Raw genomic sequence first — 25,523 nt, 5'->3', positions numbered from 1 at the left:
ACCAGTCCCAGAAAGTCTAAGTCATTGCTCAGGGATCTCTAGATACTGTCTCTTTGCAACTAGGTATGAAGAAGTGTTCATGCCTTGCTGAGATTTTCCAGGCATGTGGTCAGCCTGTCACTTACTAAACTGAAATTTTAAAATCAGGTTTCAGATGTTAAGCTTTGACCAACCTGAGAAAATGTTAAAGTATTGTTTTTAAAGCAATGGAAATTTTTTTTGTTTGTGTTTTTGTTTTTGTTTTTGTTTCGAATAAACTTAGTTACCTAACACTTCCCTTCCACCCATCCAATTATGCATATGTCTGGGATTGAGGGGCCAAAACTATAGTGAACTTTAATGAAGTATTAGGGCCAGTCGTCAGGTTAGGGTGGCATCTTTTATTTTAAGGTCCTCTAAAGTCATTCTGCTTTAAAACACCTCTCAAACATTTCTTTAAACTTAAGATCATAGACAGACATCTCATCAACCAGTAAAACTTTCTAAATACTACCTTGTCACATCTATTGTGTAGTTATTTAACAGATTAAATAGAAGTCATTTAATAAGACTCCAAGTCTCAGTCTGCTTGACTGGTAGCATAAACTCAGTGTCTTCTGTTTTAGAATGTGGTGGAGAAAGATGATAGTTATTAGATTCCTTAGTCATATCTTATACAGTCCACTTGGGTTAAAGGTGGAACTGTCAAGAAAAACGCCTTTCTAGCACACAGTGATATGCAGAGCAGGACCAGCTGAAGTCAGATGTGCAAGGAAATCTGTGGTTGCTGAGCAGGATGAAAAGGTATCCTGTTAGAAAGTGAGATAGGTGTGTTTTTATATTGTCCTAATGTGAACTCCTTAGTCTTGGTTCCAAAGGGAAGCGTACCTGAAAATAGCTGAAAAATCAAGAGTTTCTAGGATATTGTAGGAATGTCAAATGATAAATATCTAGAAACTGATTTCGTATTAGTACGTGTGGCTATTTAAAGTATAATGACTTTGGTTATATGAGTGACACAGAATTTAAGGAGGCTTGATGCCATAGTTCATAGTTTGCTCTAAAGGCTTGTTGGTATCCCTGAACAGTCTACTTTTAGAAATTAACAGTAAATACACAATCCAGCTGTAATCTTACCCTCCACCAGGGGGAGCTTCAACATCGGTTAATACTTTTTTTTTTTTTTGAGATGGAGTCTCGCCCTGTCGCCCAGGCTAGAGTGCAATCGCTCAGTCTCCGCTCACTGCAACCTCTGCCTCCCGGGTTCAAACAATTCTCCTGCCTCAGTTTTCCAAGTAGCTAGGATTACAAGCACCCACCACCACGCCCAGCTAATTTTTGTATTTTTAGTAGAGACGGGGTTTCATCATGTTGGCCAGGCTGGTCTTGAACTCCTGACTTCGTGATCCACCCCTCTCAGCCTCCGAAAGTGCTGGGATTACAGGCGTGAGCCACCGCGCCTGGCCTGGTTAATACTTTCATAAGCATTGAAGTAACTATTTAAGTCCTAGTACACGAACACTGCGTGGTTCACAGAAAGGCATAGAGACACTCTCTCAAGAGCTTACAATCTAATTGGGCAGGGAAGATACTAAAGTTCATCAAAGATATGAATAACACCATAGTTTTCTGAACTGCAGCTACATGGGTAATTATCTTAAGAACTTTTGGCGAAATATGGATGTTGGCGTGTTAGTCTCTTCTCCCTACAACTCTGAACTAATCTGTGTTTGGCACCTTGATTTGCCATCATAAATGGCCACCATTTACTCCTCACTGAAATAATCCTCTTCTTTGAGGTTATAATGTACTTGGAAAAGTTAATACTTATAGAAAATAATGATCTTTATTGCCAACTTTATTAAAACAGGCTTGGAACATTTTTCTCATAGAAGAATAGTAATAAGACATTCTACATTTCCTGGACATGGCCAGTTTAAAGTATTTTGCCCCATTATCCTCGTAGATACACATGTATTTGTCAGTTTATGTGCCTCAGTTTTGTCTTAGGGACTGAGGGACAGAAAGAGAAATAAGGAATACCTTGGTATTTTCCTTTGTAAGCAATCACAGCAGAATACTAGAAAACATAAAATATACTCTTATAAATTGTTTGTGTGTTTAAACCAAAGTGTGAAGAAATTGTCAGGTATTTGGAGGAGGAAAATAATTTGTAAAATAACCTTTTTAAGAATTTGGATTTTGTACTTATTTAAGGTGCTAAATATGTGTTAAAATATCCCCTCTTGAATCAGCTCCAGGCTTAAAAGGGCAGAGTGCTTTGGATTCTTGTCCAGGGTCTGGAAAGAGCTCATCTTGCCGAGAGGGAAATGAATGTGAGCTTTGAGGCAGTCTAACCACCCAGCTTTTAGTATTTATGTTCCCCAAAATGTAAAAACTGTAAGTTATTCTTGAAAATGTAGTCCAGACATTTCTTTGATCATGGATTTTACTGCAATTTCATCATGGGTTTGTTGAATGTGCAGTCCATTTATTGCCCTGTCTTGCTTAAATATTCTTGTTGAGAACAGCTGGAGGCTTTGATTGGGTTCCTAGTTCTGTTTTCTGGGAAGGCAACATGGATTCTGTTTTGTAGACATTAATGAGCTTTAAACGGGAATTGGGGGATGTATGTTCTTTGGGCATGCTGAGAAGCGGCCTCCTGTGGTTCTGGGCCCAAGGTGTGACATACATTTCCCACTAATTGCTTCTCTCAAGAAGCAAGAGATTGGCTGTTCCTCTTGAGGAAAAACCTTAATAAACCTTCCCATTTTAAACAGTGGTGTGACTCTTATTTTGAGCTATTGTTTTCAATGAATTTTTTTAAATCTTACCATGTTCAAATTTTTGTGCTGAATGTTGTAGAACATGCAAATCAGAACAGGACATGATCCTTAGGGGCCTACCAACAAATATTCATTGCACTTCTACTGTATGGCAAGTGCTGATCTGCATGCTGGGGAAACAACAGTGAACAGTACAGACTCAGATCCCTTTCCTCATGGAGTTTTTATCTTTAGAAAATGGTAAAAGATAACTGTTGTGTAATGATGAGTGCTTTGAAGAAGAATTAAGCAGTGTAAAGGGGCAAGAGTACTGGGCAGAGGTGGCGGTAGTGGGTTAATATCTCATTGAAGTTGATATTCGAGTAAGTGTTCAAAGTGAGCAGCCCATGCAACTGCCTGGGGGAAAGGAGGATTTTCCATTCCTTGGGGAAAGGGTCTGTGCCAATGCCATGAGGTGGACATGGGCCTGGTGTGTTGAAGACTAGCAAGGAGGTCAGTATGGGTGGAGCAGAGTGAGCAAGTGGGAAAAGAGTAGTAAAAGAGAGGTAATGGGATTGGGTAGGGGGAAATTTCCCACAGCATTTATTCTGTGTTGAGTCCACGGAGAGGATTTCAGCAAAGGGTATAATGTGATCAGACTCCTCAACCATAATATGCCATCAGGAGTGCTCTGTTGAGCTGAGAATAGCCCGTATGAGGACAAACATGAAGGCTGATACCACTTAGAACATGGAATCATGTGAGGAACAGTCATTTGGACCATAGTGGTAGCAGTGGAGTGGCTATATTCTAGGTGTATTTTGTAAGTGGAGCCAACAGGATTTGCTGACACACAAGAGTATAATAGGGAACAAGGAAGAATCCAAGATTTGGGCCAATAATCAAGTGAAGATTATGACAGGAGCAGATTGGAAGGAGAATGAGGAATGGGCAGGAGTTCCATTTTGAACCTACTATGTGTAAGAAGTGTGTCACATTCTAGAGATTTATAGTAGGCAGTTGGATATGAGTTGAATTCAGCAGAAGCAGTCTGGAGAGGACATTCAGTATTTTAAAACATGAAGCTATAGAGGATCAGTAGGGTTGAGTGTAGATAGAGAAGAGGTTCCTGAGGAATTCTATGAAGAGGTTGAGATATGGAGAGGAATTAGCAGAGAAAAACATGGAGGGCACTGGTGACTTTGATGGACTGTCAGTGGAATGTTCGGGGACAGTGTCTGGAGTAGACACAGGAAAAAATGCGAAGAAAAACATTGGAGACATCAAGCATGGATTACCCTATTAAGATGGGTGAAACTTCATATTTCTGAGCTAAGGGGGATGATCCGTTGAGAAGGAAAACAGTAGGCTAAATGGGTGTAGTCTAGTATAAAAGTAAAGAAGCTGACTCAGGAGTGTAGGTGGGCATAGTTGCAGAAGGGAAAATGGTATATAGGTATAGAGAAGGTCTCAAAGAAGGAAAGTAGTATGAGACAGGACAGATGCTTTCTGTTCTGGGAGATTTGAAATTCCTCAGGGGCGTTTTGAAGTAGGCCTTGAAGAAAGGGTGGGATTGGCCGGGCATGGTGGCTCACGCCTATAATCCCAGCACTTTGGGAGGCTGAGGTGGGCGGATCACAGGGTCAGGAGTTCAAGACCAGCCTGGCCAACATAGTGAAACCCTGTCTCTACTAAAAAACACAAAAAATAAGCCAGGCGTGGTGGCAGGCGCCTGTAATCCCAGCTACTCAGGAGGCTGAGGCAGGAGAGAATTGCCTGAACCCGGGAGGCGGAGGTTGCAGTGAGCTAAGATTATGCCATTGCACTCCAGCCCGGGCAATAGTGTAAGACTGTCTCAAAAAAGAAAAAAAAAAAAAAAGGGTGGGATTTTCAACAGGTGAGAGTAAGGAAGAATATTATAGGCAGATTTCAGGAAAAAGCAAGTGCAGAAAACAGAAATGAACAAGAAGTTATCTAGCTCTATTTGGTGTTGGGAAATGTGGAAGGAATAGGCTGGAAGAATACACTGGGGCCATGTCGTGGCTGGCCTTGAAACAAGAAGTTAACTATCTAGTAGGTTGAATTAAATATCTAGGGCATAGGAACCACCTCAGTGAGACTTGGTGAGGGCAGGGATGGAGAAATTTCAGACCTGAGCATGATGAAAATCACAGTTGTAAGGGTTACTCTCATGAATTCTGATGGTCCTCTCACTCTTCATTTCCCCCCTTTCTCTAAGGAAGATGACCTCTAAGTCCATGACTCCCAGACAAATGTTCCGTTTAGAAGGGAACCAGCATTAATTGTTTGGCCCTCAAAGATGTTAAGAGAAAAATCTCTTTTTCCTCTGCTTCACTTGACATGATTCTGCTCTTCTCAGACTCTTTAGCAGAGGACGTGGCTCCTACCTGGCAGGCAGACTGTTGGTATCCTCCCAGTTTTCCTCTCTACTCTTACTTCATGAACAGCATGAGACAGCAGCCCCTCTGTCCCATCCTAGTGATCTACCATATCATATCGAGAAGGCTTAGTGGGGACTCTTCCTTAATCCACCCCCATCTGTTAGCCGCCAGTGTTCCCACTAGGGTCCCATCATCAGACCTCTTGTGGGTGAGACTAAGGGCACAGGCCACACTTCTGTAGCCGCTGTCATCCTTGCCCTTAGCATCACTAATGTCTCCAGTGGCACAGGTTGGGGAGTTCGACGCGGCCACCAGGATCAAGGGAACTCTAAGCATGCAGCCTTCTCAGTTTGGAAAGTAGGACTTGGAATAGTGAGACTAGGCACTGGGACCTGCCTGTCTTCCTTGGAGAGGGGGTACCTGTACATGGAGAAATAGATGTTTGATCCTTATACTCCCAGCAGGGTCCTGAAGCCCACGTCAGAAGCTTTGGAATTATTTGGGCCCTTGAAATCACTGACATAAAGCCTAACTGGAATATGAATTTTATTTTCTGGAATATGAATTGACTTAACACATGCTTGGAACGTCAGAGCAGGGATTCTAACGCCTGCTTAAGTCAATCTGGCCCATTGCTTACTAGGATAACTCAGCTCCCTAGGCCAGTTGTATGGTGTGGGAGTGCAAGGGGAGGCCCTGGGTCAGGACATGGAGGTGATCTGTGTGATGATATGAGCTTTGGCACCTCTGCTCAGGGAGCTGAGGCTATGCAGGGATTTCAGTTCAGTTACTCCATTTGCTTCTTTTGTAATGCCTATCTGCCCATCCCCCACCCCCCACTTTCCTACCTCTTCTACACAAATGGCTATACTCCTGCTGCCTTACTGGCAGCTCAATCCCTGGTAGGGAGACAATGCCTGGAGTGCGGCCAGTAGTGGAGCCGGAGGCAGGGAAGGCGCTGAACACCCAACTCTCAACTTCCTTCCCCATTGCCCTGCCCTGCCCTGCCCTCCCTCCATAATCACAATGATGGGAGGAGAATGTAGCAGACTCAATGTCCCCAGTGGGGCCACCAGCATAGCAAGTTAGAAAAAATCTTTGGATAGGATAAATCTGGGACCAGATGTTGTTGCCAAAGAGGACAAGGAGATGAACCCGGCCAGGAAGATGGAGTGGAAAGGGATCGAGGAAGAAAGGGAAAAAACGTGGAGGATAGGGTAAAGGTGACTTCCTCTGGAATGGAAATTGGGACCCACTTGGGATTGAGTAGATGTGGGAATTGGCTGTGATCATCTGAAGGGCCTGAGTTCTGGATAGCCAATAAGAGCATGACAATGGGGACAGGGAGCCGAGTGGGAGGGGTGAGGACTAAGGCTCACCATACGGCCTACATTAAAATAGAATTTGCCAGCTAGAGTGGAGAAGCCAGAGCACCAGGCCAGGGACAAAGGGGACTGCCCAACAGCTTGGAGAGAGTGCTGGGGACAGATAGTTTTCCTGCTGTCTTGAAAGTGACTCTGGCCACAGCTCCCCCTCTTCTGGAGAATGGGCCGAGGACAAGAGTGAAAAATGGGCTTTAGGAGGCAGCTAAGGAGGCCTTGACAGCTGGTCTTCCCTGAAGCAGGAGATGGGCTCAGCCCAGGGCTCACTTTGAGGAGTGGAGGTCACATGGGAACCCCTGCTCAGTACTAGAGGTACAGAAATGAGTAAGGAGTATTTGCCACCCAGGAGGTGCAACAATGTAGAGGGAAAGATAAACACGCACAGAAGTAACTTACATAACAAGTACTGGCAGTGGGGGAACTAGATTCCTCAGGAAACAGCATATGCAAAGACCTAGTGGCATGGAAAGAACCCAAGCTTGGCACACTCAACCCATCACCTTGGAGGGTAAAGTGGGTGGGATCTAATTGGGCAGGACTGGGCTAGACACCAGGGAAGACAGGAAACAGGATGAAGTGACAGGAGCTCGCAGACAGATCCTGCATTCACTCCTCTGTCCTTCAGACCCTGAGCAGGAGGTGGCGGTGAGGCAGGCTGTGAGGCAGGCGGTGAGGCAGGCGGGGCTCAAGTAGAAGCATGGGAAAGGGCCCAAGTGGAAGCTCGAGGTGAGGCAGGGGGAGAGCAAGAGAACCACAGGAAAACAAAACTTGATTCTTCCTTTGGATGAGGACAGCTTCCCCTGCAAACCAGCAGCCCCCAGGCAGCCTCAGATGGGCTCCTGAGCCACCCTTCCCTGGCCAGTTGAAGGAAACTGGGGTCATCACATTCAGAGTGGAGAAGACTCAAAAAGGGACAAGGCAGACAGCACAGAGCCAGGTCATGGTGGGTGGAGGCAAGTTGGGAACCAGAGAGGGTGGGGGTGTAGAGCTCACAGGAGCTGGTTTTTGGCAGTGTTTCTGGTATGTCCCTGTAGAGGGCCAGTCATCTTGAAGGACAAGCCCAGAGGGGCATATAGGTGAATAGGTTCTGTGAGTGGAAGCCAGGGACTGTGCGCAGCTGTGGCGTGAAGCCAGGCATAGAATTCTGCTCTTTCTCCTCAAAGATGCAAGGAAAAGGGAAAGCATACGGTGATTGTCATGGTCCCCTTGTCAAATAAGTATTGCCACAAACTGTGTTCAGGGACACACTGCTCCTCAGTGTCCTCTCTGACCAGGAACACAGAAGCACTTTTAGGGGATGGTGTGTGTGTGTGTGTGTGTGGTGGCGGGGATGAGGAGGACTCCAGTGGGAGAGAAGAGTGTAAGAATTGCAAGGACTTTGCTTCTGGGACATTGGCAAGGCCGACTTCATTGTGGCGCCCGTGCATGTGCATGTGTGCTCCAGAACTGGGGTATGTAGATCTAGGGCTTGGAGGGGGTGGACAGAGTGATAGGTCAGGACTCACTGAAGGGTAGAGAGCCAGGAAGTAAGTCCTCTGTCAAATTCAGAGGGAATCTGGAAGAGAGGCTTCATCATACTGTTTATTTTAGGGGTTGGGTGGAGGAGGCAAAAGGAAGGCAAGGGATATCCTAATAATCGTAGTAAGGGGATGGCTGCAGTGTGAGCTTCTTACCCCTAGGCCTTTCTGGTTCAGTCACCCTTTCTCTGGCAGCACCAGCCTGAGCCCCGAGACCTCTCATGAAGGTGGGCTTCACAGATTCCTCCACCCTATCAGGAGGGAATGGATTTTAGGAGGACAGCCACAGCACCTTTAGGCCATTAGTTTCCAGGGTGGCCGGAGGGCAGAAGGAAGAGAGCAATGTGGGGGCTATAGGGGACTCTGGCAACTAAGGCTTTACAGAGCAGAAAGAGCAGACCAGAGGCTTCTCAAAACCACTAGGACTTGGCACTTTCAACTCTTTACCCCTTGCCAAGAATTTGAGGTCCTTAAGGGTTGACTGTGAGGGGCAGCTAGGGTGTAGGGGGTGGGAATGTTTCCTAGAGCAGGTCCTTAGGCAGTGGGGTCCTCAAGCACCTTTTTTCCAGCTCAGCCTTTCTCCACCTCCACACCCCCTTCCTCCCCAGTGCATGTCATCCTTTGGGAACAGTGTAAATTTGCCATTTAGCAAATAACAGCCCATCTGGGTGGCCAGTATACAGTGTACAAAAACATGTCACCTATTGTCTTCTCTGACCCTTGCTACAATCCTGTGAGCTATTAAATCAATATAAATGTTTTGACAGAAGAAGAGACCAACGCTCAGAGAAAGCACTTTTTTTTAAGCACTTTTGCCTTGGGTCACATGGTTAGTGCCTCTACTAAGGGGATGTGTAGTCCAGTATCTGCTGAGCTTCCGCTGTGTTCCAGGCAGTGCTTGGACCCTAGGTGCATTATGTCCTTTAAATCTCACAGCAGCCCCACATTATCACCTTTCACAGATGAGAAACACGAGGTTCAGAGAGATCAAGCAACATGCTCAAGCTTCCACAGTGACAGAGGGGGCTCTCAAATCTTAACTCCAAGTCTAGTGCTCATACCATGGTGCTGGCAGAAGTGCCTTAACTGCACTGGATGGGGAAGGCACCTGAGGTGGGTTCTGGCTGCTCTGGAGAAGGTGGGGACAAGGTGTGCTCTTGCTCTTGTCCAGGCCACGTTGGAAACGATGGTGTGACTTGGCAAAGATGGAGGAGCCTCTCCCCCACAAGACCCTGGGGAGGAGGCGGGGATGTGGAGAGGACAGAGCAACCTTCTTTGGGGCAAGTTTGGGTTCAGAGATCACCCTGAGGGGCGGGGCATAAGGGAAGTGTCTGAGGGAGAGGGAAAAGAGAGGTCCCAAGTCTGAAAGGTTGGGAAGAGAAAGGGAGGAGGGAGACCAGGCTGGCCCCACTAGCCATGCCCAGCAGGGACTCTTTTCTGTTCCCTGGGCCACAAAGAAGCAGGTGGAACCTTCCACAGATACCTGGGCCAATCAGGTGGCCCTTGTACCTGCCAGGGAAGTGGGCCAGGGTGGGGTGGGGCTACATGTCAGGGAGGATATTAAATGAGCTTCTAGCTCATTTGCATGTCCTGATTAACCACGAAGTGCGCCCCAGAGGAAGAATTAAGCTGTCTGATTTTTCTCTGCTTACGTCCACTATCTCCTCCACATACACACTGCTTCCCTCTCCCTACACCTTCCTGTATACGTAGGCCCTAGGCATTCGCATTCACCTCTTCCCTCCACTTCAGTAAAATACAGCCTCTGTCATTGCCGTGGCAGGTGTCCGGGGGAAGGGAAAAGTAAGTCTCCATCGGACAGTCAGCATGCCATTTATGATCCATGCAGGACCAGGGATAATATGGGAGGACAGATTTTGCTCTTGTTCCTCTTGATTTGGCTTTGGAATAGATATGGACAATTAGTGGGATCGTCTGAAAAGCACAAGATTGCAAGTCAGTTGGAACTGATTCAATCTCAGTTCCACTACTATGTGACCTTGGACAAGTTGCTTAACTTCTCTGAGCCTGTCCACGTAAAACAAGAGCAACTGCTTTCAGTGTGTAGTGAGAAGGAAATAACAGAGGTGAAGGTGCTGGCACTTGTAAATCATGTTGGCAGCAAGTGTTGCTTCCTAATTTTTTGTTCTGGCCCAAGTTGAAATAAGTTTTCAGTCCCCCAAGTCTCTTCTGACTAACCGATGGTTCAAAGTCTGCTTATTTTCCACTGCATCCGTTTGAGAGCAGGAGTTGGGTCCTTTTCATTGCTCTGTTCTTAGTTTCCATAACAATACCTGGTGCTGGGAGGTGTTCATAAAGTTCTGTTCAATTTATCCGAACCACTGTGACCAGTCCACGAAACAGGTGAGTTATAGGTGAATGTCCAAGAAGTACCTTGGTTTCCCATAGACTCATTCCAGACTTGGAGCTGATGTCATCTTGAATAATATGCTAGATGGCTTCTCCACCAGCCAGCAACCCACGACTTCCTCCTCTCGTGATTCAGTAGGTGGAATCTTCACATGCAGTTTCTTTGCGCACGCGCGCAGGCACACACACCACCACCACACACACCACCACCACCTCCACCATCTCCACCTTCAAAGGCAGTCAGAGCCAACGTTCCCTCACTCAAAACTGAAGGTTAGTATTCTCTGGGAAGACACAAAGGATTTGCAATGGCTGGCTCCACCACAGTGGGCTTGCTCGGTTGGCAAACTCCAGGTAGAGAAGTAGCAAGAAAAGGACAGGGGTTTTGGAGCCAGATAACCCAACCCTTTGTTCAAATCTCTGTCCTTTCCTTTGCTAGCAGCCTAATCTGGGCAGTTTACATGCCCCCTAATAACCTCCATAGATGTGTCTGGAGAACAATGCCTTCTAGGGTCCTTCTGAGTTTGAGAGATGTGCACACTACTTGACAGTGAGTGCTCAACAAAACCCAAAAACATGAGCGCCTTCCTCCCTCCTGTAGCTCCGCTACCAAAAATGAAACATCTTACCATTTGACCGCGTAGGATTTGAGGGTGACCCTAACCACCGCGGCTGCGCCCCCATAATCCCATCTTGAGCTCTGCCCCTGTCTCCACTCTCCCCAGGGATCCAGGAAGCAAGCAGAGGAGGCTTTTCTTACTATTTTGCCTCTCCAACTGGCTATTAATGCTTTGAGGGTGGGAAGGAATCCTGCCTCTAATTGCAGCTGTCACACCCCATCAGGCTGAGGGACAATCAGTGGGAGGCAGAGAGGGGCAGTGGGAGGGTGTGCCCTCCTGGCTTTGTCGGCCCAAAAGAAGATCCACATTGTCTTTTCCCAGCCAGTGGGTGTTCCCTGCTGGAGTGGGAGGGACAGTGGCTTCCCAGGGCCGTCCTAGGGGGTCCCTGGATCGCTAGGCGGCCCTCCTGGGCCACGTGCCCAGAGTGGCTTTAGAGAAGCCGGAGCTGAGCTGCTGCCTGGCCCTTCCCCTTCCGTCCCGGCTGCCTCTAGGTGAGGAGGGAACAGGAGGCCTGGGACTGCTGTGTCTAGTGGGGAGGAAACCACGGAATGGGGCTAGGAATTTTAAAATCAAGTGGCTATTTCTTCTGGGTTCACCTTTACCTCACTGGTGAATTGACTGTTCTCTGACCCAGGTGGGAGTTAAGTGCAGGAGACAGGGGGTTGTGGGGTATGGGGCGCTAAGAACTGGGGGTTTTTTTGTTTTGTTTTTTGTTCTTTGTTTTAGACAGAGTCTTGCTCTGTCAGCCAGGCTGGAGTGCAGTGGCACGATCTCGGCTCACTGCAACCTCCCTCTCCCGGGCTCAAACAATTCTCCTGCCTCAGCCTCCCAAGTAGCTGGGTTTACAGGCGTGTGCCACCATGCCTGGCTAATTTTTATATATTTTTTTAGTAGAGACGGGGTTTTACCACGTTGGCCAGGCTGGTCATGAACTCCTGACCTCAGGTAATCTGCCTGCCTTGGCCTCCCAAAGAGCTGTGATTACAGGTGTGAGCCACAGTGCCCGGCCTGCGCAGCGCTAAGAACTGTTGGGGAGGAGTGTTGGTAACTCCAGGGTCCAGCTTCTCCTCTGCAGTCAGGCCTAGGCTGTTCTGCCTCCTGGCTGCAGTTGTTCCTGGACATGTAGCATATCTAGGCTTGTTTCCTTCTCTGGAAAATGGGATCATGCCTGTCTGCCTCGCTCACTTTCAAATGAGACCATGGAGATGAAAAGGCATTCAAACGGCCCAATGCTATGTCAACATCCTTCCTCCCTTGTTCATGGGGGAGACGCGGGGAGTGTCTAGGGCTTCCCCGGCTGCTCCTTGCACACTGTACTCCTTATTCAGCTCATTTTCTCAGGGTCCAGGTATGGACTGAAACCTCAAAGGCAGGAAGGGCTGGCGGGTTGGGTTTTGCCTCACTGCTGCTCCAGTCCCAGGAGGCCTGGGGTTCAGTCCCTGTGCCTGGAGCAATGTCTTGCCAAAGAAGCTGACAGAAGGTTGGCAGAGCCATAGACAGGTCTTTATTCGGGGGCCTATCTGGGGAACCTGATGCTCCAGGGCTCTTTTCCACACAGAATGTTCAACGGAGGTCTTTGGGGGCAGTGGAGATGTCAGAGGGATTTTCTGAACTCCTCCTCTGCCCTCACCTACCATCACCTCCAGCCCCAAAGTGAGTGCGTGCATGCCAGACAGACAGACAGACAGACACACACACACACACACACACACACACACACACAGCTCGCTCTCCAGCTACTCTTACCTCCTCCACCAGCCAGCCCCCAAGACAGCCTCTCCCAACCACATTCCCTTCAGTCCTGAGCCAAGAACTCTGGCTTCTCCCCGCTTTCTGGGGGAAAGGAACTTGGAGTTGGGCTTTCGAGAGCCATACTGCCCCCCCCCCCCCCAGGGGCCCGGGTCCAGCACTGGGACCTGGCCCTTTCAGGTTCAGTCAACTTTCTGTCTCTAGCATTCAGACCCAAACAGCTGTGTTAATATCAAATCCTGAGGGTGAGGGCTCCAGGGCCTTGGGGCAGCTTGTGGGGGGATTCTCCCCTCGCCTGTGCTCCCCGGTGCCTGGGAAGGGGAAATGTCCAGAGCCCTTGGAAAGGCTCCGCTTCTTGACCTTCTGTGAGCGGCCGGTTCGGGGCTCAGGGACCATGGGTGTCACCCAGCCTGGTTTCTCCTTCAGCAGCCGGTCACGGTCAGGCCGCACACTACGCAAGAACTTCTTAAAGATGTTTGCTGTCAGGGCAAACCTGCGGCCCAGCTCCTGGGGCTGGCCTTTCTCTCCTTTGGGTTCACGTGCCCCCCCAGTCTCACCCTTCTCCCCCCCCTTCTCCAGTTCTGGCAAGTCTAGCCAATTGCCCACCAGGTCTGCAAAAACATTGTCCCCTAACACCAGAGGCTGTCGATTCCGGCCCCGGGACATCAACGTGGAGGTCCAGTCATCCGGTTCCACTCGCTCTGGCCCCTGCTGAGCACAGCTTTGATGCGGCTGTGTCCTGGGCAAGGGGGCTAAATCCCTTCCACAGACACTCCTATGGGATGGAAACTTGGTGCTGCTGCCAAGAGAAGGTTGACTGGAGGGGGAACAGACTGTGGGCCTGGCAGGACCTCTGCCACCCTCCCAACAAGGGTGCTCACGCTGGGTCCTGGGACCTTCAGGGCTGCCTGGCACAGGACCCCCTCCAGAGATCTCCAGCTGTTCCAGTGCTGTCTGCACCTGGAGGAGCTTCAGTTCTTGCAGTGCACCCATCATGCAGTTCATCTGATCCTGTAAGCCATCACCCACCTCCTTCATGGACATCTGCAGGGGAGAGAGAAAGCATGGGGCCTATGAGCCACAATGGGCAGGAGTGCCTCTCCCAGACCTGAACTTAGGTCCCCCACGCAAACATACACTTCCAGGGTCATTCAGCCTGCCACCAGCCCCATCTCTCTATAGGCTAGTGCAGTGCAGATCAGTGCTGGGTAAAGGAAATAATAATGGTAGCTAACTAGCTAAGGCAGGCACTGTCCTGAGAAGGCTCCCCCCACCCCATACACACACACACACACACACACACACACACACAGAGACACACACACAGACATTTCATCTCCCCAACTACCCTATGAGGTAGTGACTATTACTGTTCCCATTTAACAGGTAATTTGCCCCAGATAAGATAGTAAGAGGTGGGGCTGAGATGAGCCTGAAGTGCACAAAGCTGTAGTGGCCATCCTCATCCTTTTTTGAGTCTCAGCCCTCTTCCTCCCTGGGCCTCCCTGAAATGATGATAGTGATGATGGTGGAAAAAACAATATGAGAATCTGCTTTGTAATAGGAATTGTGCTAAGGGCTCTACGTGCTTCATCTCATTTCATCTTTATATAGACCCTATGAGGTTGCTATTTTCTCATTTTAACATGAGTAAGCTGGAAGGGGTGAAGTAACTTCTGTAACGTCACACAGCTCATAGAGCTAGGACTCAAACACGGTACTGTCCCACTCCAGATGCTGTAGTCCTAACTACCAAATGCAGGTTGAGCATCCCTACTCCAAAAATCTGAAAGTCAAAATGCTCCAAAATCCAAAGCTTTTTGAGCCACAACGTGATCAAAAGTGGAAAATTCTACCCTGACCTCATGCGACAAGCGGAAGCCAAAACACAGTCAAAATTCTTTTATGCACAAAATTATTTAAAATATTGTATAAAATTACCTTTGGGTTGTTTGTATAAGATGTATATGAAACATAAATTTCATGTTTAGACTTGGGTCCCATCCCTAAGATACTTCTTATATATCCCTAAGATATCTTATTGTATATATACAAATATTCCAAAATCCAAAACACTTCTGGCCCTAAGCATTTCAGATAAGGAATGCCCAAACCTCCTGTACTACCTCGAGACTCGAGATGGCTGGGCAGTGGGCAGTGGAGTTAGGCATTTTTTTTTTTTTTTTTTTTTTTTTTTTTTTTAGACAGGGTCTTGCTGTTTGCTGGGCTGGAGCACAGTGGTGGCTATTCTCAGACACAATCATAGTGGATGGCAGCCTCTAACTCCTGGCCTCAAGCAGTCCTCTGGCCTCAGCCTCCTGAGTAGCTGGGACCAGAGGTGTGTGCTACCTGCACCCAGAGCTGGACTTTAAGGCTACTCTGTCCTCTACAGGACAGTGAAGAAGGGCTGAAAAGGGCATTAGTAGTTAAGGAAGAGCCCAGATTCCCCAAGAGAAAGGGTAGGCCTGGGGTTTCCTGCAATTGCTGTTCATATCTGACCGGTCAGGAGGGAGACAAGGAGGCCAGGAAACTCCTGTTCGCTGAAAACCCAGCGCTTCTCATCCTGCCTCTCCCTCCCAAACACCTGTCCTCTCTCAGCTGTTCTCAGACTTGGCTTCAACACTCTTCCTGCCTTCTCAGCCCAGTTGGCTCTGCTGCCCTGGCCAAGCCAGAGTGGGATGCTGGGGGCCGATTCTCCCAGCCCCTTTGTGGGTGTCTAAGGCCTGAGTCCCGGCTGCCAGCTGGAAGAGGCTGAGAGATTGACTTGGGTGAGGGCCGAATTTGGAGGCTCCAGTGGGAAGCGGGGAGGGTTGTGTCTGATAACATTCACAAGGTTCCCAGTTCCTGGGCCCAAGCTGCCTTGGTCCTGCCAGCTCCCTCCCCAGCTCCTGATCAAGTTACCAACAGCAAACCTCATATGCAGGGACCATCTGTTTCTTAAGCCCTCCGGAGACCCGCGGGATCATCTTACCTCCCAGCCTTGTCTTAATGCACAGGGCTAAACCCAGAAGGTGGAGGCATTGGAAGGGCAGGCACAGAGGCTCTGCAGGGCTGGGCTGCAGCTGACCCTCTCAGGCTTCTGGGTCAAATCCTCCCCTGCCAACCCTGGCCCTGGGGGGGATGGGAGATTCCCGCCAGGCTCTCAATGAGCCAGCAGAAGCAGCACTAAAGGACAGTGGAGGACTGACTGCCCTTGAGGGCAAGGAGGCCTTTGCTGGGGCATGGAGATCGCCCATGCTCTGTGCACTTTCCCCAAGACAGGCAAGAAGAAATGGTCGTTCCAGGCCCTGACAGCCCTGGGATTTGCCAGAGTTTTCACCAGTTGAATGGCGGGCGTGGCAGGAGCAGCAAGAGACACGGAGCCTGTGGGACAGATGCACACGTTGTTGACAGCCCCTCTCTCTGGCCTCTTTGCTTCTACTCTACTGACCCCTTCCTTTTGGAAGCACTCAGCTACAGCTGCTAAGACCTAGAGCAGAGTCAGAGGAGACTCTAAGCCCCAGACCAAACTCAGTGCCTCCCTTGCAAACTGCTTCTCCCTCAGACTTCCCTATTCTCCCCCTTCCTCCAATGCCACTTTCCTTGTCTTCCCTACCTACAGCCTCAGTCATTTTTGGCTTCTGCATTCAACTACCCCTGCTCCTGCCCCACTTACTCATGTTGGATTTTTCCTCCCATAAATGTCGCGTATCTTTCCTTCCATCCTCAGGAATGCTGCAGAAGCCTCCTAGATGGCTTCCGAACTGCCAGGCACGTGAGCACTTGATCAGTCTTCCCAGCACACACCTCCTGTCATCTCCGTGGCTCTCCAATGCCCACACTCAAATCCAAACTATTTGGTCCTGCAGTCAAGATCCTCCAGGACAGAATTCCAACTTTCGGTTCCAGGAATATCCCTACTCCCTGAGATGTAGCCCCCATGCTCCTGTTAGAAATCTTCTGTGATATTTAATATGCTCTTCCCTGTAGTCCTGCCACTTATGCACTCACCTCATGTCCTCTATGCATTTAAATGCTCAGTCCCTTGGGAAATATGTATTGAGTATCTACTCCTTGAGGACAGGGGCTGAGATCTATACATCAGTATGTCACCCCAGAACCTCGCTAGCACCTGGCACTTGCTACATACCCATAAAACACATATTGAATACCACTGACCACCCCAGACCACCCTCCAGGCTGCTTGCTACCCTCAGACAGTAACTCACTACACAGGGAGAAAGAGGCAGGGCTGCTTCCCAAGGTTTCGTTTCACCCAGAGGCAAGGAGTCCAAACTGGCAGGCTTCCTTCCAGAAGGCTAAACCCAGCCCAGGTCGGAGGTAGAGGGAGGAATGAAATGACCCCATTCAATCTCTTCCAGTGTGGAAAAATCCAGAAGAAATAATGCTGACATTTTGCACAGTTTTCCAGTGAGAATGAATGTGTGGGTATGCATGAATTCAAGCTGCCCATAAAACAGAGGCCCTGTGTAAGTAAGCAAGTGCTGAAACTGCACCCATCTGCAAAATAATATTCTGCATTGGTTAAGAACTTGGGTTCTAAAGACAATGGAACAAAGTTCAAATCTCAGCTCTGCCATTAGCAGCTGTGTGACCTGGGCAAGTTATTTACATTCTGTTTTTCAATGTCTCCATGCTTTTTTTTTTTTTTTTGGAGACAGTCTCGCTCTGTTGCCCAGGCTGGAGTATAATGGCATGATCTCGGCTCACCACAACCTCCGCCTCCTGGGTTCAAGCAATCCTCCCACCTCAGCCTCCCAAGTAGCTGGGACTACAGGCACAGGCCAGCATGCCCAGTTAACTTTTTTGTATTTTTTGTAGAGACGGGGTTTCACCATGTTGCCTAGGCTGGTCTCGAACTCCTGGACTCAAGCCATCCTCCCACATCAGCCTCCCAAAGTGCTCGGCTAACAGGCGTAAGCTGCCGCGCCCAGCCAAATTTCTCCACTCTTTAAAATGGGAATAACAGTTCCTGCCTCATACAGCTATTGTGCAGATTAGGTGAGGTAACGTGCATCTCTGCATGAAACCAAGAAAGCATTAGGTGAATTTAAGACTTCCCATGTACTTTCACAACATTTCTTCCCTGGCGAAACTTAGCACATCGTAATGACAGGATTCCATTCCTTATATCTGGTCTAATCAAGGAGAAGCACAAGGAGAAGTTCCTGTTTTTTCCCTCCTCACTCCTGCCCCGTGCAGGGGATGGGGAGGGAAGGAAGGGAAGTCTTGGCACCCTCCTGACCACTCCCAGCCACGCTCAGTCAGCCCAGCCACATCCAGGGTGCCGACACTGAAGGGCGAGAAGGCAGCTGGGAGAGGGATGAGAAGCGAAGGAGGAGTTGTGGGAACCTGGGAGGGCCAGGGCAGTGGTGGGCAGGAGTGTTAGCTGGTTCTTGACTAAGAGAAGAGCCAGCAAAACAGCCTTTCCAGACTGACCCCAGGGGATGCCATCACCCAAGGAGGAAGAGTCGGAGGCCGAGCTTGGGATATGCCTTCTTCTTCCAGAGCTTGGGATCCTCTCAGGTCCCCGGGATTCCCTTGCCTCAGGACCAAAAGGGGAAAAAAGGGGGGCAGTAAGGGAGGTAGAGGAAAGGAGAGGGGCCAGCTCAGATAGACAAAATCCCGAGCAGACATGAGTAGCTCTAAACCCATCTCCAGGCTGCAGGGTGCGGAGTTCCTCCGGAGCCTCTTACTGTCTTGGAGCCTCAGGTTCTTCCTCAGAACAGGCACCAAATCATACCCAACTTGCTCTCAGGGGTCAGCTGAGAGAATTCACAAGAAGGTTGACCTGGTCCTGATTAGTCTGAGCAAGAGCCACCTCCTTTCGACCCACCCCTAGTCTCTCTCTCTCTCTCTCACACACACACACACACACACACACACACACACACACACACACACACACACACACAACTAACCTGCTCCACCATCAAAGGTAAAACCCTTAATAACCATATTCCAATGAAGATTGTGGGAATCCCTTCTGTGAAAAGCCAGGAAAGGTCTTCTCACCCGCTCGTTGCCTCCACACCACCCCACAGTCCCTCTCCCACCCTCAGCGTCTCTGGAAGTCTGCATGTCAAACTTCAGTCTCCGTGGCTGCAGTTTAAACCAGGCCCTGGGTTCCTCACTGTATTAGAGCTGTAGTGCCACAGGCGCCCTCCTGGTGTTTGTGAAGGGCCCCACACTCATCTGGAGACCTGACTTACTCGGCCACGTGACATTGGGCAAAATCGCCCACCTTTTGTGCCCGAGGTTCTCAATCTCAGATGACAACTCCTGGTGTCAGCACTAGCCCTTTCCTCTGCATGGCCTGATCCCCACGGCTAAACTCTGAGGAGCTGGCCAGGTAGGTGGAGTTATCCCCACGTAATGGATTAGGTAACCAGGGGCTGGGAGGTCCATCTTCTCCCTCAGTGTTTCCCAGCATTCCTCCCCAGACCTCCTTCATGATTTTCACCATGTCTACATAGGACCTCGTCTCCATGAACACACCTCCTATCTGTTTATGTAAATAGTGTACTTATGAGGGAACTTGTGTGAAGTGTTTACACTTGCCATAGACAGATGGCACCTATCAACACACATCTTAAACTGAAAGCTTTCCTGGAGTATTGCCTCCATCATCCTGAGCATCACCAGTGGTCCCTGGGGTCCTGAGGCTTATTAGTGAGAGGGCTGGGACCCCAAGGCTGGCTTTCATACTCCAGGCCAACGAGCTTTCCATGTCATCATAACCCCTGACCTCTTAGCCTCCTGGGATTGTTGTGAGAAGAAACCAGGGCAGCCAGCAGGAAGTGCAAAGGGCAGTTACCACCAGATGTGGAGGAAGAACGTGAAGTCATCCTTTTGAGGGACTCCGAGGCCTCCCTTTCACTGAGTCATCTGAAGAGGGAAGAGGAACTGCCTGCCTGGGGCTGGAGAGGAAGATGCGGTTGGGAACCAGACCCCACCATCCTGGACTTCCAGCCCTGAGCCCCACAGAGGTTGTGTGGGGTCAGCTGGCCATGGACAGCACCCTCCCCCTGGGCCCTCTTGGGGCCCTTTGTGGTAAGGGAGGAGCAGGGATGGGAAAATGTGACGCCAGCATCCTCGGCTCCCTTCCCAATCCCTCCCCTGGGCCCCGACTGATCCCGCAGCTGTGCCCTCCTTCCATCCATCTCACGCCCTCTCCCAGCTCAGCCAGAATCCTTTGATACAGGCTCCAGCTTTGCCCATGAGCCTGGCTGTGTGCCCTGCCTCACTTCCCCCACTCCATTACTCACAAGATCCCCACAAAGTTCCTTTCAGCCCCTGGGGAAGCTAGGAGGAGGCTGAGGGCCGGAAATGGGAAAAGCCCCGCTTTTGCCAAGTGGCCCATTCTCCAGCTCAGTGAATAGGGACCTTCACAGCCCCTCACACTTGGCTGGAACTCTCAACAGGAAGGTAAAGTGGAAACTGTGCCAAGAGCTGTGGGAGGGAGGAGGGTAAAGAAAGGAGGAAGTGAGGGCTGTGAAATGGATGGGCCCACTTTCCCAACGGAACCATCTATGGGGGTCACATGCTTAGGCAAGGGGCAGACAGATGGAGAGGGGATTCCAATGCTGCCTCTTCTCGGAGATTGCCTCTTAGTCTACGCAAGCCCTCTTCCCTCTGACCACCTTTAACTTCTCTCCGTTGCAGTCAATCAACTTCCTCGAACATCCAAGGGACCTCAAGAAGTTACCTTCTTTTTTTTTCCTTTCTGGTTCAGGCCTTCAGTGTCTCTTGCCTGACTCTTGTAATAACCTTCTAACTCATCCTCCTGCCTCAATTTCCTCCCTCCCTCCACCTCCACCTCTACCCCATATCACCTTCTGGATCCCAGGGCTGCTCTCCAATGCATACAGAAAAGGCCAGACTCTTTAGTATGATATCCAGAGTGTGTCTACGACAGCTCTTTCAGCACCGTTGCCCACTCTTTCTCTGCATTTTACCCTATGCTCTAGGCAAACTCCAGCTGGTCTTCAGACGTCCCCACCACTTCAGCTTCTGTACCTTTTGCTCATGTTGTTTCACTATCTGCCTGGATTGCTCTTCTGCTGTGCGTGTCCCTATTTATCCCTCAAAGTCTAGTTCAAATGCTACCTCTTCCACGACATGAAGCTTTCTCCAATCTCCCAGCTGGAGTTTACTTCCCTCTCTCAGAGCACTGAACCCGTGCTTGTTATCTAGCACAACTCCTCTATTTCTGCCCCAGAGGTCTGCATACATGTACTGGTTGAGAACATAAGCTCTGCAATCAGACTGATGGGGTTTGAATCCTGGCTCCTCCACTTACCAGCTCTATGACTTTGGCCAAGTGACTTAACCTTCCCATGTCTTTATTGACTCATTCATAAAATGAGAAGAATGAAAGTACAACTTCTTAGTGTTGTTTTGGCAATTAAATGACATCATGAATTATATGTCCGGCATATCAATGTTAACATCAATTAATATCATTATTATATCTTCTATTAAACTGTGTATTCCCTGAAGACAGGATCTGTGTCTGTTTGTAACAATAGTGCCAGTGCCCAGTAAATGCCCTAAACACAGTATGAACTCAATAACATGTTCTATGTATGAATGACTGTTATGCAAAACAGTCTGATCAAACCATCATCAACAGTTTACCAAGTGCCTACGAGGTGACACATCTGACATTGTGCTATGTGTGAAAGACAAACAGTTGGTAAGGCACTTATATTGTCATTTAATCTTCATAGTAGCCGTATAGAGTAGGTATTTTAAAACCCCCATTTTAGAGATGAGAAAACCAAGGCACAATGAGGTTAAGTAGTATGTTAAGGTCATACAGAGCCAGGATTTGAAATGAAGTTGGCCTGACCCCAAATCTTATACTCTGCATTCTTCCCATTGACCACTTTGCCTAATTAGTCACATAGTCATCTTTCCCCAGCGTTAAACATCAAGGAAGAGGCATTATGAGATCCTTTGCAAAAGTTTTTTCTGCCTCAGGAAATTTGCCTTTTTGCCCCAAGATCTGAAGGCTGTTCCTACTGTATCTTCTCCAGATCTCCTATTTTTCTTCTCCTTATTTTGCCTTTAGACCCTGGTCCTTACCCATTTGCCAGAACCCCCTGAACTTGTGGCCACTAAAAGCTAGAGAACTGCTTCCCCATGCCTCAGCTAGGACAGACATTCCCAGAGATGGCCTCCTGCAACCTCTCCCTCCTCCAGGAAGCCTTCCCGGCCTGGCTGTACTTCATGAGCTCTGATCACTCAGCCTTTACGCATTCTATTTGTTCTACACTGATCTGAACTCACGAGGGATGCCCTGTGAGCACTGTACATCTGCCTCCTCTGTGTGCCTGTGTCTACCCCACTTATTGGCAGCCCACAAGGGAGCTGTGTGTACGGAACAGCTGGTCCCAAGGCCTGTGTTCAGGCAGGGCCCCTCTTTGGTGGCTGGAGGGAGAAAAGAGATGTGTTCCCTGCTGAGCTGTTGCAGCCCCAACCCCTCATTCTAATGAAGAAGTGTGTCAGCTGCTGCTACTTCTCCTGCCACATTTCATCCTTGAAACCCGATCCCCTTCCCTTTCCAGGCAGAAGGAAAGGGCCAGCTCTCTACTTATCAACTAATTGAGTCAGGATCCCCAAACCCTCAGCCTTCTCCCAGCGCTCACCTGTTACAATGAAATTTTCTGCTTCAGGGAATTGGTAAAAGTTCCACTACTTTGGTTTTCAGAAACACACTCTTCTTGCCTAGATTTTCTGGGCCAAGGACAGGGGTAGGATGCAGGAGGGGAGCATAAAACACCCTTGACAAAGATAATTTCACAACCTGTTAATGTTTTGTTTCCCAGCAGGTTTATCCCACAGTGTCTGCAGAATGTGTGATTCTTGAAAGAAATTTACTGAAATAAATGAATATAGAACTTGACCAGTATTACAGGAGGCCATGCCTGTGTAAACACGAACTAAGGGCAGAGCCAGGCAACACAATGTCTTCCTGGGTGGCAAGGGAGATCCTGCCCGGGATGAGCCATCTGCAGTGCAAAAGCTCCCTAGCTCATGACAGAAACCAACTGTATTCCTTTCCCACCCCATTGCAGACCTAGGGTATTAAGTCAACACCCTTCTATCCCAGCCACAAGCAAGCTGCATTGAATTCAATCCCTACTGTCCCTGGGCAAGGCAGCCAAAGGGCTAACCCTGGACTAACTCAGCTCTGCTTTCCCCTTTGCTACTGTTGGGGATACTAAGGCACTGAGATTTGGCCCAGCTACCTAAGCACTGAACTGAGGTGTCAGGGAGTGAGTGACATTCTACTAGCTCTGTCTGTCCTTCTGCTCTGTCTCGTCTCTGAGCAGGCTGGCATTGAGGAGGGGGGCGGACCACCATGGGGGGTAGTGCAGAGCTCTCCCATCTGAGTGTCATTCTGGGATCCAGGCCAGGCATTCGGCTTCCTCTCCAAGAGAGTCAAAGGCTGAAGCTGCTCAGACAAAGGGCCAAATGAAAGCTAATGGGGCGCTCAGTGACTTCAGCCTCTCCCTTTCCTCCTCCCAGGCATTGGGGGCTCAAGTCCTTGGCAAGAGAGGGTGCAAATCAAGATGTGAAGCTCAGCTCAGTGCAGATTCCCATTTGCCTTTTTTATTCTCCTGGCACCCGTAGTCTCTGTCTTCCTCCCCTCACCACCTCCCACCTAGACTGCTATAAAAATTGCAAATCAGTAGGATTTAAAAATTCGAGCCCATGCCAGGAACACCCACAAACCCTCCATTAAGGCAGATCCTGAGGTGGGTGGTGTAGTCCCCAGTTCGAAGCACAAAAAGGAGGATTCTATTAGATTCTTTTCTCTGCATGGGTGTTGGACCTCAGACATTATCTGTGATGACCTTGAGCTTTCTGTCTGGTACTGCACACATAAATGGAAAAAAATGAGAATTGTGTACGTGTGGGCTGGGGCCAGCCATCCCAATCTGGCATGAGAAGCATGTGCAAACGACTATGGGAAGGGGCATGGCGTAAGTTCAGAAGAAAAGCAATGAATACTCCTGTCTCTCAAGAAGTATCTCTCTGAGTCACTGACTTTTGCATCTGAGTGTCACCACAGAAAGGGCTCCAGGAGGGAGGACTAGAAAGAGAAATGATGGTTGATGTGAGCAGGCCAACCCTGGAGTAGGACTGACAGGAAGAGTGGCAGGGTTACTTGGTCAGGAAGCATCAGTGAGAACACCTGCAGTTTCAAACTCTGCCCCCTACCCCCAGAGCTGGCCCCTAACACACTGCCAAGTTCCTTCCCAAGCAGGAAGAGTGTAGCCTTTGCAGGCAGCAGTGGGAAACGCTGTCACAGAATCCGGAGAGCCATAAGCTGGCCCTTTCTAGATCCAGGTCTGCTGTTGTGTGGCCTGGGTGCCCCTGGCTCTGTAAAGTAAGAAGAAAGAGGAGAGCCGAAAAGTGAGACTGAGAAGAGTCGACTCCAAGAGAGACAAACTAAAAGAGACAAAAAGAGAGGAGGGCAAAGACACAACAGAGCCTAGTGGAACGAGAGATGGGCAAAGCAGAGATGGGGCTGTATGTGCATAACATTTGCCTGAATTCCGGTGGGTGAAGGAATAAGAAAGGTGGCAGGTGGCGTGGGGGCGGGGGCAGTAGTATATGAAGCCAGTGAGAATCAACCTGGCTCTCCCTAACATAGCTTTAGCGGACACCACTCCCCCGACTTCGGTGATTTCCACCCCCCTCCCCAGACTGAGCTACCTCTCCCCCTCCCTGTACCCCGGGGCCTCCGAACGCTCCCTGCGCACTCCCCAAGCCCAGACCTGACATCTGGCTGGGCCTCGGCAGCTCCCGCTCGCGATTTGCCAGGCAGAGCCCCTCCTCCAGCGCAGGGCCCTCCCCCGCCTTTCCAGCTGCCAGCCCCCTCCCGGCTGGCAGACAAGCCCAGGCAGACAGCCGGCCAAGCCTGCCCCCGCAGCCTCGCCAGCTCTGCCAAGCCCGGCAGAGCTGGGGGCCCAGGGTGGTACCGGCTCCCCTCGAGCGAGCAGTCCCGCTGACCTCGTGCCCGGGCAGGGATCAGGCCCCAGCACCCTCCTCCTCCCCGCGCTCCAGGCCGCCCCGCGCAGCCCCGCACCCAGGCGCCCGCGTCCGGCTCCCCCGGCCTTCGCTCCCGCGCTTTCCGCGTCAGCGGCGCGGGGGCTCCCACTACGTCCGTGTGCCTGGCCGTCTCTGGGCGCGCCCTATCTTCTCTCTGGGGTTCTCTGTGTCACATTTCAGCCTGGCTGGCTTGCTCTCTCTGTCTCTCTGTCACTTGTTCTTGTCTCATCACAAATCTTTGCTCAAAGTTTCTTCGTGGCCCCCTTTCCTGAGGACAAGCCCTGCCCTCTGCCTGCGGGCCCCCGTCCTCTCCTCTCTTCCCTGGCCCTCCTCCGCCCTTCTTACGTCCCGGCTCCCCGGGGGCCGGGGCGGGGACCAGGTGCCCGTCGGGGCGGAGCAGCCCTCCCTGCCCCGGCGCCAGCTTCGCTCTTACCAGCTCCTGTTTGAGGCGACGGAGATAGCAGTCCATTTCCCTGCTCTCCATCGTCATGCGCCCATTTGTCGGGTTCGGTTCAAACAGAGAGTGCCTGGGTGGGACCCCGGCCCCACTGGAAACTGCGCTCCGGGCCGGCTCCCCGCCCCTGCGCCCGTAGCGCTCGCAGCGCGGAGCTGAGCCTGCGCTACGAGCCCGGGACTTAGAGCCGCTTCCCCCGCAGCTAGCCGCGCGCGGTCG

At 50.0% G+C, this 25,523-nt stretch overlaps 1 protein-coding gene across 1 annotated transcript; it reads right to left on the bottom strand.

Annotated features, from left to right (window-relative positions):
• Window positions 1–8,828: 8,828 nt before the first annotated feature.
• INKA2 (inka box actin regulator 2) lies at window positions 8,829–25,491 on the bottom strand. The gene is made up of 2 exons (XM_032155014.2): window positions 25,284–25,491; window positions 8,829–13,828 (listed from the first exon to the last, which is right to left on the bottom strand). Exons 1-2 carry the CDS (start codon window positions 25,338–25,340, stop codon window positions 12,992–12,994), a joined length of 894 nt encoding a protein of 297 aa, XP_032010905.1. The 5' UTR covers window positions 25,341–25,491; the 3' UTR covers window positions 8,829–12,991.
• Window positions 25,492–25,523: the final 32 nt, after the last annotated feature.

Source organism: Hylobates moloch, unplaced genomic scaffold, assembly GCF_009828535.3.
Source record: "Hylobates moloch isolate HMO894 unplaced genomic scaffold, HMol_V3 SCAFFOLD_5, whole genome shotgun sequence".
Lineage (NCBI taxonomy): Eukaryota > Metazoa > Chordata > Mammalia > Primates > Hylobatidae > Hylobates > Hylobates moloch.
The sequence above is the reverse complement of the archived record's forward strand: the minus strand, read 5'-3'. Positions and strand labels throughout refer to the sequence as shown.

Excerpts from the sequence above, each read along its gene's own strand:
- INKA2 (XM_032155014.2), bottom strand. The coding sequence starts at position 25,340 with ATGACGATGGAGAGCAGGGAAATGGACTGCTATCTCCGTCGCCTCAAA. Across the intron at positions 13,829-25,283 it reads GTCGCCTCAAACAGGAGCTG|ATGTCCATGAAGGAGGTGGG; the intron begins GTAAGAGCGAAG and ends TCTCCCCTGCAG.